Raw genomic sequence first — 12,460 nt, forward strand, 5'->3', positions numbered from 1 at the left:
GTCCTTACCGCTTTTGGTCGCTGATCGCCGAGATTATGTTTACATGATGAATCACAACTACTTGGCAGCTTGACTGAACCGGCGAAAGCATGCTCGCAAATGGACTAATTTTAGTACGCGAGAACTGATCAGCGATCGCGATCGTGTCAGCGGAGGATCAACGTGAGAGAGCGTGTGAGCGGTACGAAGAGCCGTAAAATGAAAGAGAAACAAAGAGAAAGAGAGAGCGAGCTAAAGAGAAAGGAGAGAATGATTGTTCGCTGTTGGAGAGGACAGAAATAATGTGATAAGTTCTGAACAATACCATATATGGGCAAAACGGCGCTTGAAGTGATGCATGTATTTTTTTGTAAGCTCTTGTCGCTTTTCCTTCCTGCTTATATCAGCATTTAATATGGTCCGTTGATGATGAACCTCAATAGATCATATTCAAGCCATTTACTGCAACTGTCAAGTTATTAAACCTGCTAAATCTCTCACGCCACGATCTGCTTGGGCATGTACGCGCCGAGGTAGTGTTGTTTTATTTTCGTTCGTAAGAGCAACTAACTGAAGGGTCGTCCACCGCTGCGGGTGGATGCGATAAGCCCCAGGGCCCTAGAAACGTGATATACCGCTGTGCAAAGCAAATCTAAATCAAGCCACCAAACATCGCCATCGCGGCCGGTGCGTTGTTGCCGTGGTAGTAAAATAAATAAAAACACATCGACCAAAACAGTGGCATTCCGGACGGAAGCGACAAGTGTCCGTTAGTCCGTATTTTCCTTCGCCACAGCCCGTGATCGGATTTTCCTCGGCAACAATGTTGCGCCCAACGCGATTAAGACACTCGAACGGACTCGGTCGGTGAAAAACACACACCCCCCCCAACCGAGGTGGGTCGGAAAAATAGGCCCGTGATCGCGTCGCGGAAGCGATCGCACAAACGAACATGCCCTTTTACGGCCCTAGCCGAGTGAGCGAAGGAAAAACCATGAATGTAGGTCGCCATCGAGCAGAGGAAAAATCCTCACCCCACGTGGAGGTGTGGTTTTCCCGCCGAATGCGCCGGGCAGAGTTTTTCCTCCAACCGAATCAATGAACCTGGCTGGTGGTGAGGAAAATTGTGCCGGGAAAAGCGACCGTACGAGGATCGAGCCGATGCGCAGGTCGGGGTGCGCGATCGAGCCAAATATTACCACGCCACACGCAGCATGCTGCCGATGGTGCTCCTGCGTTGCATAGCTGGTACAGGGAAATGCGGGGCATGCGACCCATAAAGAGCGAAAAACCTCCCAAACCAAAGACACACTCGCACACACACGCTTGAGTTTGTGCGAGTGACGACGTGTACCGGGCGATGTTTCCGACGCTAAAACCAATTTCTGCTATTATTATTTGGATCCCTTTCCGGCCTATCGCGCTCGCGGATCGGTCTGGGTCGGGTCGGTGAGATTTTCAGCTCAATCTAGTCATGTTCCGCGCGCTGCCGTCTTTAGAGGTAGCTTGCCCCGTTCGGTGTCGTTCGTGCGTGCGTGATTTTTAATTCGAGCGCGGGCGCGTGTCAGTTTGCGTTGTCGCGAGGCGAGTTCGCGATACGAACGCCTTATAAGGCAGCAAGTGATATTGTTGCGTGTAGTAGCTTTTTCTTTTTCATTCTGAAGAGGCCGAGTTATCCTTCTCGCTTCTCGTGATAATAGTGCCGATCGTGAAAGTCCGATTCCATATCGGGATGCAGTGAGCATTGCGTTTGGAACGCAACCGTGTGCCGTTGATGTAAATGAACCCCGTGGAATTCGATTCGGTTCGTCCTCAGGAAACGGCAGCTACATGATCGTGTCGGAAATGCTCCCAGAACTGCTCTTTTCGGGTAGGCGAGAAAATATTAGCTAATTTTAGCATTTCGAACATGACGAGACCCACAATTTCCTCATTGACCGCACGACCACGTCGCATCGTTATGCCAGAAAAGAACACACACAAAGTCTAGACGAGAAGGCGAGAAAAATCAATGCGCTCTAGACGGTGGGCTGGTTGAGTTTCTCCACGTGATAAACGAACCCGGAATGTCCCTCCGGATGCCGTTGGAACCGTTGATCAGAAGCCGGCCAGTGCCGGGATATTTCCGACCATGGCTACCGGGAATGGGCTGCCTCGAGAGACCGATGATATGCAACCACTTTGCACCGAACCTGCCGAGAACGCGAGCAGGGTGAAGCTGAATATAGAATTCGGCCGAGAAGTCCATTTTTCGCGCCAAGGAACGTCGCCTTTTCTTTTTCGTAAATTTTGTGCGCCTGGGAGAGACCGCGGATCCGACCTCCCGGCTTCAGCAGGGATATCGTTTACTTGTTTGCCTTCTTGTTCTTGTTGGTACGTTGTTGTTTCGTTGTTTTTTCGTACAGTTGCTCCATCGATCTCCCGGTTCGAGTGGTCGGTTTAACGACGCGGTACGCGGCATTGCGTGTTGTGCCAAGATTTCAAATTGCATATCGCGGTGGAGGCATATCGGTGGACATCGGATATTTTCGTTCGATACGTGTTGTGAGTTGGAGGACCTAATTTGATCATTCAAAGTATTCGCAGCATTCTTCTTAATTTAATATTTTTTTGTTAAATTTGAATGGTTATTATTATTATTTATTTTATGGACGGCCAGACCATATTTAGGTTTGTATACTTATTTGTGAACTGAAAGGCATTTCCTCCCAACAGCCGCTGAGAGCCTTATCCCGGGCTGACCCGGTTAAAAATTTGAATGGTGGATAGCTCGGATTATTATTCATAAAATGCCTAGCTAATTTAAATTACTTATCCCTTTAGAAAAAATGAAGAAATTTCCACTACAAATAAATTAACTCAATCAACCTAGCTAAAACTTACTATTCATGGAAGAGTGCTCCAGATTAGCGCACCCATTGCCGATATCGTAAAAATGATCAACACGTGTTCCCGCTCGGGTCGTTTTCGAAGTGGAGTAGAATTTATCATAATATGGAAATATGTGCGTTTCGTGGCACGACCGGCAGCGGTGGCCGAAGGTTTATTTTTGTCACAGTGAATCATATGCTGCTCCAAACGGCCAGACCCATGGAACACATGTGCAACGGACGGTCGGTTGGTTGGTCGAGTGCACGGTGTTGAACAGATTGCCGTCCCTTCGCTCCGGTGAACGCTAATGTCGATCCTATTTTCGTACTGCAAGCGTGGTTTGCGTATCGCAGCTCCTTCTTCAGTTTCGGCTCCAAAGTCGACAGCGGAAGACCTTCGGACAGGAAGTCTCAACGTATCGTTTCGTAGTTTCCTGGCATTTGGACAGGGACACAAAAATGAATGCATTTCGCAATTCAGTTTGAGCGAAAGAAAATTTACTAGCACACGATTGATCTAGATTTACTAGGATTTTCAAGAGTTGCTTTTTAAAAACTATCTTTTGATTAAGGACTTAATTCCCATCTTGAACTAATTCCGCACAACATTACAATACAACTAATAAGGACTTCGATATTTCCGAATGACATAAATTTGACAGCACTCTGATATGTAAGACGCTTTTCAAAGTACTCGGTCAATTAAAATGTGGTTGCTTAGATGTAGATCATTTGCTACTATTTTAATAACTGCAAACCAGATGATTTTACATATTTCTTCTCTTGTTTATCTTTACTCTACAGTTGGAGGTGGTATGCAGGACTTCTCGAAGGATGATCTAGGATTGTTGGGATCGGGCGTAATCAGCAACGATAAGGATCCTCTAGGACACACTCAGCAGACGCAACAACCGCATGACCATCACGGTGTACACCACAGTCATTTACATTCGACTGGGAGTGGAAACGTCGTCGGGTTAGTGCCAGGAATCGGTGTCGACGACATCAAGCTAACGCACATACCCGATCTACTAGAGCCAGGAGACGCCGGCAAATTGGAAGAGCCAGAACGTGATCTCTATCCGTGGCACACTTCGGCGGATAACATCGGCAGTAGATTTCTGTAAGTACTTCTTTTGCTAGTCTTTTCATCCCAAGTGTGTAGTTCATTAACCGAATCGTATGTTTTTTTTCCAGACGCAGTTCAGACGATCCATTGATCTCCGGTGGAACCAACGACAATCCGCACGATAATGAGCTTAGTGTGCCGACGGTCACCCAGTCCATGTGTCCTTCGCCAACTACACCACCACCGAAGCACCGCCACACGAGCATCATTCTATCGCCAGAGCTACCGGAAACTGGGCTGTCGCCCTTGCCGACACCATCAAAGGTCGTCTCGGCTGGATCGCAGCATCACAAACAGGATCAACCTCACAAGCGCACAAACAGCGCGCCTAGGGCGCGCCGGAAGGGACCGGTTAAGTTGCGGTTCCATCATCAGGCACTGCCGCAGGAGTATCTTGACCATTATAAGGCAACGCAGAAGAACCTGCATAGGAAGGAATCCGCACAAAACCAACCGAAGCAATCGCGCCATTCGACAAAGCAGACCATTCAGCAGTCTGCCAAAAAGGTAGTAATGGAACGGCAGGCGGCCCTGGACCGGGAGGAGCGCGCAAACGAGTCCGTCCGCAGTTGGCTCCAGAAGATCCTGGAACTGCAAAAGGAAGGTGTGTCGTTAGCTCCACACAGGGAGGATCTGGTACAACCTGCGCCAATATCTCCTGTGAGTGAGAGCAACGGTAGTACGCAGCCGAAGCGCATCGTAAGCTACACCGATCTACCGTATATGGGCGAGATTACGCTAGAGAACTCGAAACCAAGGCGAGGCCGGAAACCCAAGAAGGCCGACATCTGCCATCTAATCTACAAGAACTATGGTACTATTCTCCCCGGCACTCCTAGTCGAGAGCTTGGGCTAGAGAAGGGTACGATGGCGAAAGGATGCTCAAGATCGGTGGCAAGCCTCCTCGAGCGACGTCTCACGTCGTCCGATGAGAGGAAAAACCACCTCGAGGCGAGCAATGGAAAACCTTCCCTAGCGTCGGAGAAATCCATCCCTCGGCAAGGAAGACGCAAAGAAGAACCGTTGAATCTGTGCGTACGTGATTCTGGAGGAAGCGTTGTCCCGACAGGAGGAGAGTCCTTTAGCATATCAAGCTCCGAGGAAGACCCGGACGAGGTGTTTGCGTCTTCATGCCCAACGCCAATCATAACCCCAGCGGATCTGAGCACAGATCAGGCGTTGGCCACCAACATGAAGTTGTCACTGCCCACGCTGCAGTCATCCTCGGGAAGCACCACGGAGACTCCTTCGACGGCTGAAACCTCTCCAGGATACATGTATTGGACCTCGAGTACTAATGGTCTTTTTGTGGCGCCTCCATCGATGTATGCAACAGGTCCGGTGACTGCCAGTGAGGATCCTGGTAGGTTGTTGGAAGACCACGGACGTCCTGCAGCCTGCTCATCGACTACATCCTCTCCGCCGATCTCTCCGAACGGGTTCAAGGGAGCTCAACCACCGCAGTTGCTCGTTCCCAAGCACATTTCTCAGCTTCTGAAACACGATAAACCACCTACGCACGGCAGCCAACCACAACGATCGCCTCCTGTTCAGAAACGCAAGCGATCGGCCATCTTCATCCCGCCAGTGCCGGCTGAAAACAGCTCTAACCCGGCGACGGAAGTTAGCATCTGCAAGTTCAAGTTCACCGGTGGTGCTAAGCCGTGCCTGCAGGAGAAGAAAATCCTGAGTGTGGACTCGGGGGGCAACTTCCGGTACTACTCTGGTACGGGTGACAAATCGATGCGTGGGTATGAGTTCTTCCCACGAGAGAGCTTACAACAGAGCAGTATAAACGCTACCAGCACGACAGGCGCGTTCCTGAACGCATCTGGTGAACGGATCGCGTGCGATCTTCCACCACCATCGTTGGGACTTAGCAATGATCTGCTGCAGATACCCGAGTTCCCGACGTCACCGCAACCATGCACATCACTGCCAGCAGAACCAACGGGTCCAATTTCACCAGGAGGAAGCCTTCAACATCGAGTACATCCAGCAAACAGCGCTTCAGAGCGTCGTCGACGGAAGACTCGTCGGGCCTCGCAGCGTGAATCGCTCGAGAAAACGTTCAAAGAGAAGGGCTTTCTCATTCAAACGCAGCAGCTGCAGTCGGCCGAAGGTGCGACCTATTGTAAATTCCGCCAATTACGCAAATTCACCCGCTATCTCTTCCGAAGCTGGAAGGACTATCTGCCAGGGGAACTACAGCAACAGCAGCAAGAGCAGCATCAGCACCAGCTGCAGCATCACCAATTGCAGCATCCAATGCACGAGGGAGAGCTACCTGGTGTGATAGGACCTGCGGTTGATACGCGACTGCCTTCTCCGGAGGATTTCACCGCGGACGCGCGATCTCCGGTGGCTTCCTCGACGAGTAGCGTTCGCACGGAGACGGTCGATGTTTGCGAGACTTACCGGAGTTCCCCAGCCGTGGAAGTACATGAGCGATTAAGACGCAGTCGAAGGACCTCTACGGCGAGCCCATCGTCGCAGCATGTCCATTCCGAAACGCTCGTGATCGACAGTTCGTACCACCGGCAAAGGATTCCCTCGCCGATCGTCGACTAGCGGTTCCGAGCGAAAGATCTGCTGCCATTTTTAATTTATCTTTTAACGTATGTTCTACTGTAATCGACACCACGAGCGTACGACCAACCAAAGATTACTTTAAATCCGGTTTAGATTTTGCCTAGACAGTAAGTTACCCGCTTCGAAGCAACCGGAGACTTGTACATGCCGGTGACGTGTACGGCTTTTTTGCCATCATCTAATAAACTTACTGCGACGCTAATGCGCCCCATGCTATCTTCGATTCCGAGCCAACGAATGCAATCTAGTCGCTAAATCATTTACGCTAGAGTGAGCAAGTGAAACGCTATATTAAAGCGAATTAAACTATGGCGTCGATGTGTTGAAGTGAATGAGCTATCGCCCAGCTTTGGAGCTGTTTGGCGCATGGTTTGCTGCTGAAAGCCGTTTAATTTAATTGTTATTCGTTGCGTAGTTAAATACTTTACTTTAATTATCTCACCTGAAACTGTTCTGCGTAGCTCAATTTTAATTATTGCCCTCCGATTCGTTTTGTTACTGAGCGCCATGTGCGGGAGCGAAAATGTTGAAATTAAAATGGAGTGATAACGAATTGATCTAACCAAAACTGTGTACTTGCCAGGGCAATATTTCTTGGTCTTTATATGTGGAAAGAAAAAATATAGGATTTGTAATACTTTTGATCAGCTGAAGGGTTTGTAGACCCAGTGTGCATCAAATGCACTTTGAATCGATGATTTCCCAGTGCATATGCTTTTAGGTTGCATACATTCAGGCGTTTACATTGCAATGCGATGTTTTTGTAAGTGCATAACTTGATCGCAGGCTGCCATAACGATGGTGAGAGCGAGATAGAAAGAGGGTTATGTTTTTCCAAAGAGCACAGTGAACGAACCGTGGACGGTTGGTTTGACTTGTAGGAAAATCATCCTCAATTTATCAGTTACTCCGTTGAAAACACAGCTTCAAATAGTACAATAATTTTACTATGGTTTGATGCTACATCGTCGATGGAAAATAAGCAAAACAAATTTAGAATTGTAGCTAAAAGCTCAATTGTCCCGTAAAATTCTCTTTCATTCATTCTCTTCTCTTTAATTCTGGGCAGCATCTTTCAAAAATTAGTACCATAACCTAAGTAGAGATTTATAACAATTTTTCAAATAATTTTCAAACATTCCATTCTCAGTTGGTTTTAGCGTAAGTTAAACAACAAATACTTGAAGCTCTACAAAATGAGCGACATATTCTGGGGCAATTTTCACGCACATCGTTTGAAGTGTTAAAGTCGTTTTTCACGATAAAAATCACGCAAATCCACGGCGTACCGATGCGAGTGCGATCGTCGCGTTGCCCTGGCATTCCCAACAGATGGAAAACCGATAGGCCGCAACCCTGCGAGAACGAGAGAGCGGGAGCGAGAGAGAGAGAAAGCCAGAGAGCCGTGGAAGCAGTGCCGGCTCGAAAAAAAAAACCATCAATCTCTTCCCCTCGCTGGACCGCGAGTGACTTGAAGATGAACGCGGCTCCAATCTCTCAGCGGCGCCATTTTGTTTCGCTGCTCTCATCCAGTCTCAACAGGGGAGGTGGGGGGAGGGGGGGAGGGGGTGTTGTTCGGGCGAAGAAGATGCTAACTCACCGGCCCAATGCACACACCGTCCGGTCGCCGTTACGGTGCTTTGGAAAAATGTGCCTCCACTGGAAAAGCGCCGGGACGAAAGCGTGGAAAGCGGACACCTGGACGGCGGGGGGTGCATAATTTATTTCGCCCGCTATTTATTGCACGGTGGAGAACTTATCATTTCCATCCGTCAAAGTCGATGCGGTATGGAAATTGCACTCGACGGTGCAGTTATCCGGCGATGATCTAAACACTGATGGGGAAAATGGCCGAGATGCATCGTTTCCTATCGCGCAGTTATGATCAATAGTACTTCATCAATTCGTATCGAAGGCGATGTGTGACTTAGATGCTGTAGGCATGATCCACATACACACGCCATTAGTGCAGTCTCTCGTACATTGTATGATACCTCAGGGAGTCAGGGAAAAATTACATGCCAGCTCGCTAACTCACCTGTAGCGCATCATCATTAGGTTTTCCAGCGAGTAATCATTTGACGGTCAGTGATTAACGGGTGAGCTAGATGATGTTTGGTGTCATGCATACGGAACCTGAGCGAAGATGACTAGCGTATGTGTCATCGGATAATTAGGAACCACTCGTTGATCATGCGTTTTCAGCCCCAATGCCTAATGCCATACATCTGTCAGGCCAAATAACCGGCACACTGAAAACGTGACGCTCGTCATTCGTAGACGTCCAACACGTCCATAACCACAACCTGTATTGCCTTTCCCGGTACCACGGGAATGTGGAATCGTTCGCCTTCACCAACCCCTAATCCATGCCAAATCCTTGATCATCACGGTGAGATAATCTAGCATACGAGGGCACATTTGCATTCGCCAATGTCCAAGTGGTGCAGATCGATAAGGTGAGTACATATTCATTTTCATAGCCAATTCCACCGACCTCCTGTGGGTCTCCCGGTGCGTCGCTGGCAGCCAAAAATCGATGTAAAACATATGTAAATTAATCCTCATCCCTTCCTCCTGGCACCCCAAATGGCACGCCCCCCCCCCCTCTCCCCCTCCCAGCAAACCCCCTTGTTCACACGCGATCGCGATCGATCGGACAAATGCGAATAGATGCGACAAACACTCACACACGCCAAACAAAGAGCCAGCTGGGGATGGGGCCATTCCAATATGGTCAGGATTTATTGTGTGCGAAGAAGAAGAAAGCACTCCGCATCTCCCGCGCAATTACCTTCCCTTCCCTTCATCTCCCCGAACGATGGCGCAAGGTTAATCGAGGTTAGGAGCCCTCGCAGCCTTATCTCCAGGACCGCCCGAGAGGTCCGAGTGAGTCACGCTTTTTTCCCCGGTCCAGTGTTCACGTTCACGCGCAAGACATTTCAATTCAATAGGCCTCCCGAACAATTCCGTCCTATGCATGTCCCCAACGTCCCGTGCTTGACGGGGAGCGGTGTTTGGGGGAGGAGGCTAGAACGGCAGCAGTTGTGCCACCGATTCGGTGACGGCTCAGGCGGTAGAGTCGGCGGCTGACTTGGCGATTGGCGACTAATTCATCATATCGCTACAAATTGCCACCATCGACGGTCGACGGGGACGGTGACGGTTCACGTGGCACGAGCGGGACACCTTCGGGAAAAAAAGGGATCAAGTGAGGGTCGCGCTCAAAGACGGCGAGTTGGAATTCAAAACCACCCCCGAGAAGAAGCGCGACTAACGGCAGCTCGGCAGCTCGGTAGCTCGGTATCTGGAGCGGAATCACGGTGCATCGGAGTAGATCAAAAGAAGAACGTTTGTGCGAGAACTGTCTCGCGCGCGAAATCGTGCGCCCGGTGCCGGTTGCGGAACGGTGCTTTGAAATTCAAATGCGAAAGCGCCATCTTGTAGCGGTTGCCGCGCTAGAACCGATCCGTTCGTAACGGCCATTCTTGGCCATCCGGAGGCTTGACGGACGGATGGATGGATGGATCGGATCCGATCGATCGTGAGCGTCCGAAACCGTACCAATTGCGCCATCCCTGGGTTCGTGGGGTCCGCAAAAAAAAACAGAGAAGAGAGACAAACGAAAACAAAATAAAAAAAAAAACAGAACACAAAATGACGGCGGCGATCCGTGAATCCGTGCTAAATTAATTAAAATAGCACCGGACGGGCTTGACGGGCCGGCGCGCGATTGAGTAATTCCACCACCGGGTCAGTTGGGACGCTTTTCGTGATGAGAAGCGGCTCGCGGGTTTCGAATTTCGAGCACGATCCATTGACCAACCGTGACACCCGCTGGTTTTCTCGGGGGTTTGGGGGTGGTTCGAGTGGCATCGAAAATGGCGGAGAAAAGGCGAATGAATCGCAGCCGAGTGGTGACCGGCGAGCTGCGGGCTAGAATTCGTTCCGTCCGATCAATAGATAATGGTGGAATGGGCAATACGTGGCAGCAAAAAAAAAAAATGGAAAAAAAGCTTCTCGTAGCCGAAGGGTGGCCGTTTTACATTCGTGCGGAATCGAAGCATCCGGGCGGGTTAACAGGGGTTGATTTTCCCATCGAATGCGCTGGCGTCGTGCGGCTCGATGAAAGCTGTCACAGATGGTTCGATGATCTAGATACCTGTTTTTCCGCGTATGCTTCTTTTTTTTGCTCGACATGTGTGTGTGTGTGTGTTTCTAAGCAACTTATCTTCATCGTGATTTTGGAACGAAACACTTTGCGCGGACAATTCAATAGCACGGCCAACGTGACGGTTTGCTTCGTTTTGAGTTCAAACGTTTTTCTAACGGATACAAATGAGGTGCTGCTAAAATGCTCTTAAATTGAGATTTTATATGAGTTTCAACAATTTGGCAAACGATAAAAGGTTAATTTATTGTGGAAAAGCTACTGGGGAACGGAACACACACTCCCGCAATGGTCATTAAAGGGTCAGTAAGTCCGACAGAGGTGCATCTATACGTATGTAAGCTTTAAATTAAACTTGCAAAAGAGCAGATGCATGTTGGGAAAATGCTACTAAATTCTTCCTCATAGTTGGTACGTCTACATTTTGGCAAACAAAAATGCATTCGTGGGATTTCGTAAAGGGTTTAATTAAATCTACAAAAAAAAAGAACGAACACACATTCAACGGTACATTGCGGGGTCAGTTTGTGCAATTATGCGTATGTAGGCGCTAAATTAAGCGCACTCGCTGAAAGAGGCACGAAAAACGTTTGCACACCGCCAGTTTGCAATACCACAAATCTGGAGGGCTGTGGTTCAGCAAAGAAAAAGAAAACAAAATGGCAGCAAAACCCCGTGGTGGATAAATTATTCCACTCGCAAACCGTTTCCGCCCCGAATCTTGCACAAGCTGCATTTCCACACAACCCAGGTCGAGCCATTCGTCAGAACCAACGCGAGGCAGAACGCGCTCGTGCTGTCGGTGCAAGAATTTCGAAAGTGCCTCTCGGGGCGGGAAATCCGCTACAGGTATCGTTCACCGTTCGCGGGAAAACACACCCCCGCGCCGAGAGCCACCCTCTTTTGGAGAAGCGAAGGGAGATGGAAAACAATCGGCTCCATTTTATAACATACCCCAATTCACACGGATTTATTATTTTTTATTGCCACCAAACCGGCGGCAACCGTATCGCTTTCCTTCTGCGCTGGGTACGATCGTCTCGAGATCTTCCCCGCACCACACACCGTCCACTCCCACACCAACCCATAAGTGGTGGAGGCGCACTCGCTTTTCCGACTCTCGTGCCGTCTCTGTTGCGTTAGTGCAGGTGGAAAGCAAAAAAAACTGGCCACAGGCACCCCTGCGAGCAGTCGCCGCCATCGTGCGGTTGATTGGGCTGTTTTGCTACCCGGTGGTTGAGATTTGCTGGGGGTTTTTCTTTCGCGCACCCCCAAACACGCCATATCGCGATGTGAGACGCGACTTTACGAGTACGCAGTTTCTGCCCTTTTCGCTCACTCGTGCAGGCACTCGTGCAGGCTCTTTTGGAATACTTTTTGCCTGATTACTTCACGATAGCTCACTTTACGAGGGTTCCAGTGAATTTTGGACCTCTGCTCGTCCGTTAGGGCCCTCAAAAGACATTAAGACACGTTTATGTTCGAGGCTTCGGGGATTTTAAGTAAACCTCTAGAATGTGGAAGGCTTTTTCGGCATCTGGAATCAATATTCACCTAGACAACGTTTCGCCATCAACACGGGACACCAAGTTGCATCCGAACGAAGGCATGAAATATGGAACGTAGATTTGTTGAGCGACATCTCGCGCTGTCTCGCTCTCTTGAGGCTAGGTTTTCCTTTTCTTGGCTCGGCCCACATTAGACCGCTTTTAACCCCGT

At 49.3% G+C, this 12,460-nt stretch overlaps 1 protein-coding gene across 1 annotated transcript; it reads left to right on the forward strand.

Moving 5' to 3' along the window:
- The first annotated feature begins 1,762 nt into the window (after positions 1–1,762).
- LOC128732222 (uncharacterized) lies at positions 1,763–6,899 on the forward strand. The gene is made up of 3 exons (XM_053825394.1): positions 1,763–1,849; positions 3,654–3,972; positions 4,047–6,899. The coding sequence occupies exons 1-3, from the start codon at positions 1,810–1,812 to the stop codon at positions 6,547–6,549; spliced, it is 2,862 nt and encodes a 953-aa protein (XP_053681369.1). The 5' UTR covers positions 1,763–1,809; the 3' UTR covers positions 6,550–6,899.
- The last annotated feature ends 5,561 nt before the right edge of the window (positions 6,900–12,460 follow it).

This window comes from Anopheles nili, chromosome 2, assembly GCF_943737925.1.
Source record: "Anopheles nili chromosome 2, idAnoNiliSN_F5_01, whole genome shotgun sequence".
In the NCBI taxonomy this organism is placed as follows: Eukaryota; Metazoa; Arthropoda; class Insecta; order Diptera; family Culicidae; genus Anopheles; species Anopheles nili.